This window comes from Balaenoptera ricei, chromosome 19 (genome assembly GCF_028023285.1).
Source record: "Balaenoptera ricei isolate mBalRic1 chromosome 19, mBalRic1.hap2, whole genome shotgun sequence".
Taxonomy (NCBI): domain Eukaryota; kingdom Metazoa; phylum Chordata; class Mammalia; order Artiodactyla; family Balaenopteridae; genus Balaenoptera; species Balaenoptera ricei.
In genome coordinates this window covers 4790673-4798306 of record NC_082657.1, presented here as the reverse complement: position 1 = coordinate 4798306, position 7634 = coordinate 4790673, and the positions used below count along the sequence as shown (strand labels likewise).

Here is a 7634-nt window from a genome sequence, read left to right as displayed (position 1 = left end):
GGAGGGAAGGAATGCGGGCAGCCCCAGCGGCCAAAAAAAAAAGCCACCTCCCCCCCACCCCGCAAAAAAAGCCAAAAAAAGACTTTTACTTCCGTGAAAAGAGTTAGAGTTCCTGCCGCGGGAAGAAACTCAGGAGCTCGAATTCCTGACAAAAGCAGAACGCGGGGCCCTGGGACAGGATGGAGTAACAAGGACAAAATCTATCAGGCTATGCCAGTCCCTGGGGGATATTTGTACTTTAGGGGCCTCCGTAGCTGTGTGTAGTGGTCGCAAGGGGAGTAGGGAGTAAAGCCCACAGCTCACTTCCTGTTGCATCTCCTTTGAGTTTTCCTTTCTAAACTACTGGTGTTTGTATGTCGAGTCTTAATTTGTATATGCTTTGTGGTTATGGTGGAAAACCTTTTTTTTGAGAGCTAATACAAGTTTTTCCAATTGAATGTTTTGTCACAGTGTGTTTGCAGGTAGGCTGCCCTAAACTTAAGTTGAATTACGTGTAATCACTGTTTCTTTAGTAAAGAATCCTATTCTTTAGTGTTCCTAAAAATCTTTAACATCATGGTTGAGAAGTTTCATAACTGTGTTTGGTACAAGTATTACTTTTGGTGTAACATCATATATTCACCATGAAATATTTATTCATGCAGGGTAATGAATAGTATACCTATAGGTCCTTTTTATCATGTAGATCTCTCTCATATACACACGATCAAGAAATTACAACTAAAATCAAACACTGATATAGGAGAAATATTCCAAACAGTGATGTTGGGAAGCCATGGAAGGTGTGAAATCAAGCATTTTTACCTACGGGAATACAGGAGAATATGCATGACCTTGGGTGTCGGTGGAGAGATGATGAAAGAAATTACAAAAATATCCCTACATCCCCTAACGAAGATGTCATTTATAAAAGAGTTCGACATGGTGGAAGGGATTCAGGAAAGAAGCTGATTGCAAATAGGCTGGCATTAAGCTTTTCAGATGAACTGCATATGTTTAAAAGTAAACAGAAAATTTATGAATTTCGTCAAGCTGATAAGAGCATCAGCAATAGTACCTCATTTTCACCATCTCAAGAAATTTCTCCTACTGGCCAATCCGAAATTTCTAATATACATAGGAGTGATTTTATGCATCTTTCAATACTGGCAGAAGACCAGAAAGCACACAGGGAAAGTCCTTACAAATGTAATGAGTATGACAAAACCTCTCCTAAGGGCTCAAACCTCAGTAGATATCAGAGAATCCACACAGGAGAGAAATTGCTGTGTGGATGTGATGTGTGTGGCAAGGTCTTTCGTCGAAATTCAGACCTTGTAAGTCATAAGAGGGTTCATACTGGAGAGAAACCTTATAAATGTAATGAGTGTGGCAAGAGGTTTAGTCAAAATTCACATCTTACGAGTCATCAGAGAATTCATACCGGAGAGATGCCTTATAAATGTAATTTGTGTGGGAGGACCATTTATTCTATCTCAGGCCTCAGGAGGCATATGATAATCCATAGAGAAGCTAAACAATATCAATGTGATGTATGTGGCAAAGTCTTTCATCAAAATGCAGTCCTTGTAGTTCATCAGAGAATTCATACTGGAGAGAAACCTTACAAATGTGGTGAATGTGGCAATGTCTTTAGTCAAAAAACACACCTTACAAGTCATCTGGTAACTCATACTGGAGAGAAACCTCACAAATGTAATGAGTGTGGCAAGTTTTTTCGGGATAAGAGAACCTTTACAAGGCATCAACAAATTCATGCTGCAGTGAAACCTCACAAATGTAATGAGTGTGGCAAGTTTTTTCGGGATAAGAGAACCTTTACAAGGCATCAACAAATTCATACTGCAGTGAAACCTTACAGATGTAATGAGTGTGGGAAGTTCTTTCGTGAGAAGCCAACCCTTAGAAGGCATCAGCAAGTTCACACTGGAGAAAAACCTTACAAATGTAATGAGTGTGGCAGAGTCTTTAGTCAAAATTCAAACCTTGCACGTCATCAGAGAATTCATAATGGTGAGAAACCTTACAAATGTAATCAGTGTGGCAAGCTCTTTAATCGAAAAGGAAACCTTGCAGTTCATCAGAGAATTCATACTGGGGAGAAACCTTACAAATGTGGTGAGTGTGGCAAAGTTTTTAGTAAAAATTCAAACCTTGTGTGTCATCAGAGAATTCATACTGGGGAGAAACCTTACAAATGTAACGAGTGTGGCAAAGTCTTTCGTTACAAACAGCGTCTTCAAATTCATCACAGACTACATAATGGATAGAAACCTTGCAAACGTATTGAGTGTGGAAAAGCCTTTACTCAGGTCTCAACCCTTGCTACACATCAGAAAATCCATACTTAAGAAAACCCATATAGGGCTTCCCTGGTGGCGCAGTGGTTGAGAATCTGCCTGCTAATGCAGGGGACACGGGTTCGAGCCCTGGTCTGGGAAGATCCCACATGCCGCGGAGCGGCTGGGCCCGTGAGCCACAACTGCTGAGCCTGCGCGTCTGGAGCCTGTGCCCCGCAACGGGAGGGGCCGCGATGGTGAAAGGCCCGCGCAACGCGATGAAGAGCGGTCCCCGCACCGCGATGAACAGTGGCCCCCACTTGCCGTAACTGGAGAAAGCCCTCGCACGAACCGAAGACCCAACACAGCCAAAAATAAATAAATAAATAAATAAAATAAATAAATAAAGTAGCTATAAAATTAAAAAAAAAAAAAAAAAAAAAAAAAAAAGAAAACCCATATAAATGTGTTGTATGTGGAAAGGTCTTCAAAATTCAAACTTGAAAAATTCAAATTTGAAAACTCACACCTTACAATTCTTTGGAGAAATCACAGTGGGGAGAAACTGTACAAGTATCATGAGTGTTGTAGTTTTTGTGTGTGCCGCCTCTCTTACCACCAGATAATCTATAATGGAAAGAAACCTTGCAAGTATAATGACTGTCTGCATGTGTTTAGTCAAAATTCATACCTTATAATCTGCCCAAGAATTCATACTGGAGAGAAACCTTGCAAATGTAACGAGTGTGGCAGATTCTTCAGTGTGCTTTTAAGCCTAACTGGACATGAGGTAATCCATGATCTTGAGAGAGTTTAACAGTGTAGTGAAGTGTTTACACTGTGAAGCATTTAGTAGGTGTCCACATTTTCGGCTTTATTAGAATACTTATTCTGGAAATAAACCAGATAAATGTAATTATTGTGGCCAGGTCTTTAGAAAAGGAATTTATTCACCAAGTAATTCATTCTGGAGATTACCTCACAGATGTTATGAATGGGGAAACCTTTCCTTGGGGCTAACATCTCACTAGGCATCAGATAATCTGTGCTGGATTATTATGAAATTATTCCTCCTATATTTGCATCTTTGCCACTTGACTATTGTCTGTCCTAGAGAAATCCCTGTTTGAGGTGGGAGCACTTCCCCCACTTCTCATAGAGACTCTACCTCTTAGTCTCAAACAGCAAAATACTCTTCTGATTGCTTCCTGGTGCCAGGACTACCCGCTTAGCATTTTGTAACAGTGTTTGGGGGAGAAGGTGACAGCCAGTCTCTGTGATGTGTTTGTGATTCTGACGTACCATTTTCTAGAACTGCAACATAACTTCAGCGGAAGTGCAAGGATAGCGCACACTTGGTGTGGTGAGAATGTTTCTGCAAAACTTTGTTTCCAGTTGCCAATTCCCTCAAACAACTACAAGTTGCTAATGAACATCACTGCAGTGTAGCAGAGACTCTTCCTTTTCCTTGACCCCTTATTTTCTTAGTTTACACATTTTTCTTTTACTTTCTTGAGCGTTCACCAATATGATATTACATTTTAAATTTCAATTTCATTTGTAAGTTTCTGGTATATAGTATTGTGATCGATTTTTGCATGTTCTACTTGTGTCCTGACACCTTGTAAATTATTCTTTTTCCAGAAATGTTTGTAGGTTCTTTTGTTTTTCTACATACACCATGTAATTAAATTTCCTACTTATGCTGTATGAAATTACCACAGAGTGCCTTAAATAAACAAATTTATTCTCTTCTTTTTCCGTCCAGAGTTGTAAATGGACCCAAAGCACTGGGCTCTTTTGGGTACTCCAGGTCACAATTCGTTTTCTTTCCTTTCCTGAATTCCAAATATCACTTTCATCCTTAGCCTCATGGTCTTCATGTGGGTTTGCATGACACAGTCTTAATTAATCAATGCTTTTGTTTAGTTATCTTCTTTTCATTTGGGCATTTCCTGAACACATTGTTTAAATTAGGACACCATCTCACTCTATCATTGTATTAATATATATACCTCTTCATCGTACCTAACACAGTCATATTTAATAATTGCTGACATTCCCTTATACAGTATAAGCTCCTGAAGGCAGGTTATTGTATTTCTTCCTACATATTCAGTGATTGGACTCATTCCCCATTGACAGAATGAGTGAATGTACTTTATGAGTGCAAAGACGGTTAGTGTGATGGATAGGATCATAGATCAGTAGGTCAGATGGTCAAATAAACGTGATTATATTTGTGGACCAAAATTTAATTGTCCTGTACTTTACAGCCTAATGTTCTGAATATTTGTCATAAATTCCCACATCATAATTTGTTCACACATGAATTTTCCACAACACATGCTGAACAGTTCTAGCTCATGAGTGAAGGGATGTCTTCATGAAGTTTTCTTAAACCACAACATTTTAAATTCAAGATTCTTTCTCAAATGCTCCATTCTGTCCCCATCACTAAATAACAATCCTATTTCTCAGGTCGGACAGTTTCTATTTGTGATAGATTGCCTGGAAAACAGTAACTGAAAGAAATAGGTTTATCATTCTCACCTAACAGGAAGTCCAGAGGGTGCTGTGTTGGATGTGATGGGTCCTCTCCCTTCTTCCTCCATGACCACTTAGTCTTCAGTGTTTTTCTAGCAACCTGGCTGCTGGATGACTAAGGAGATTGATCATTGTGATGTAAAATCCTTTTCAATTTTAGATTTTGTCTCCTTTTCATAGAAATATTAATTCGAGACATCTTTTCCCAATATATTAGCAATTTGTGTTCAATATCCACCATGATTTTAATATGAAATGTGAATTTTCAAGTTTCATATTTCTATCTCAAGAACAGAGATAGGTAAAGGGAAAAGGTGTTAGGGCCAGATTGTATCTATGGACTTTGTGCATTTTCCTGATAGTGTAATATTCCATGTAACACCTGGCCAGTCTGCCCAGTTTTCCAAATGTTGGGCAAAAATTATTAGGCCCGTAGTGTTTTCCAACCCACAGATTTATTTCCTTGCTGCTCTGATTCTAAACACAGTGAAATAATCCTTCAGTTTTAATATAATTCTGATTCTGGTATCATGATAAGAAATAAAAGAATCCTTTATTTTTTCTGGCCACGCTGCATGGCTTGTGGGATTTTAGTTCCCAGACCAGGGATAGAACCCTGGGCCCACGGCAGTGAAAGCGCCGAGTCTTAACCACTGGAGCAACAGGGAATTCCCCCAGAAGAAACCATTTTGAGATGTTTTCAATTCATGCCATCCTACCTGAAAGTGAGAGATATACCAAAGGCTTGTAGTTCAGAAATATTCTTTTTTTTTTTTTTTTTTGGCTGCATTGGGTCTTTGTTGCTGCGTGCGGGCTATCTCTAGTTGCGGCGACTGGGGGCTACTCTTCATTGCGGTGTGCGGCTTCTTGTGGCTTCTCGTTGCAGAGCACGGGCTCTGGGTGCGCAGGCTTCAGTAGTTGTGGCATGCTGGCCCAGTAGTTGTGGCTTGCAGACTCAGTAGTTGTGGCTCACGGGCTCTAGAGCGCAGGCTCAGTAGTTGTGGCGCACGGGCTTAGTTGCTCCACGGCATGTGGGATCTTCCCGGACCAGGGCTCGAACCCATGTCCCCTGCATTGGCAGGCGGATTTTTAACCACTGTGCCATCAGGGAAGCCCCATATTTCTTATAAATCACAATATCAGACCCAGAGATGCCGCTTTTAGAAAGGCACCCAAGATGTTTGAAACCATGTATCCACATAAGCATCCTAACCAAGACTCAACGTGCAGTAGACTTCAGAATATACATCTTTGTGAGAATCCACACAGAGCAATATGTGTGCTAATGCTTGAACCTGAAGATCAAAACTGTGGAACAGGGCTTCTCTGGTGGCGCAGTGGTTAAGAATCCGCCTGCCAATGCAGGAGGTATGGGTTCGAGCCCTGGTCCAGGAAGATCCCACATGCTGTGGAGCAACTAAGCCCGTGCACCACAACTACTGAGCCTGTGCTCTAGAGCCCACGTGCCACAACTACTGAAGCTTGCGCACCTAGAGCCCCGTGCTCCACAACAAGGGAAGCCACCGCAATGAGAAGCCCGCGCACCGCAACGAAGAGTAGCCCCTGCTCGCCGCAACTAGAGAAGCCCACGCACAGCAACGAAAACCCAACGCAGCCAAAAATAAATAAATTTATTAAAACACAAAAAAACTGGAACGTAGCGTTAACGTTGGAGAAGAAGCATCAAGTGTAATGAATATTGTAAAGTGTTTCATCAGACATCCACATGTTTGGTATAATAAGAGAATTCTTACAGGTCAGAAAGTATACAGGTATACTAAATATGAAAACCGTTTTAAGAAACAGTCCATCCTCAGGGGTCACCAAAGAACTTATATTTGTGAGAATCCTCACAAATATAATGAATTTGGTGAATATTTTGAGACATTCTTCAATAGACCACACCTCAGAGAATGCATACGAGGACTAAATAATCCTTTAGTTGTCTGAGATTAACCTGAGATATGACATACTTCAGAATAATTACAAATCACAGCATGTTAAAACTTATGATGTGTGTATGAGAAGAGGAAGGAGATATGTGGAAATGGCCCATTATCTTCAGTGTATGAATAATTGAGTTTTCTTGAAAAGGCTTAATTACTATATATGCCTTTCAATCTGAAGGTTAAAGTCTGTTGATCTTACGCCTTCATTACAGGCTTTCGATGATTGTCTCTGGGAAGGAATCAGTAAAATAAAGGGGCCAACTTCATTAGGTGTGGTTCCTTCACATCCATGTTCCCTGGAAAAACAAAGACCCTGAATGATCAAATTCAATAGTATGTGAATTAGTGGCAGGGAGGGGCAGGGAATAATGTAAAATTATGACATGACTCATCGTGCTTATTATGTTCAGGGAGCCCTTCTGTGGATAGGCCAGTGTGGGTTATAGGACAGAATCCTCTACCAATTGACCGTGAGTGAAGCAGGCAGGACATGAAGGGACTGGGCTTTTCATGGCAGGAGAGTGACAGGTTACTAGGGACTGATTATCAGGTAGATAGAATGTACAGGAAAAGTTGGTCACTTTCTCCATTGGATGGTGACAGCAGTTGTGTACATCTATGTTTAAAGGAAAATTAGTTTTATTCTTTGAAAAGAGAACAGTTATGTTGAGAGGAAATTTAATCAAAATAGAATAGTATGTGTGTGTATGTGATTCGCCATTTAACTGCTGCCATTACATTTTGCTATTTTATTCTAAATGTATCATAGGTCTCCTGTTTTAATTCATAAAATCACATGAATATACATATTACAAATATATACCCTGCAAGTATACCCATTACAATCTTCATTCTGAAG

The 7634-nt window shown here is 40.2% G+C and overlaps 1 protein-coding gene across 1 annotated transcript; it reads left to right on the top strand.

Annotated features, from left to right (window-relative positions):
- Positions 1–824: 824 nt before the first annotated feature.
- LOC132353917 (zinc finger protein 836-like) lies at positions 825–3627 on the top strand. The gene is given in 3 exon segments (XM_059905408.1): positions 825–2375; positions 2902–3069; positions 3592–3627. Coding segments are annotated over 3 exon segments (1755 nt in total).
- The last annotated feature ends 4007 nt before the right edge of the window (positions 3628–7634 follow it).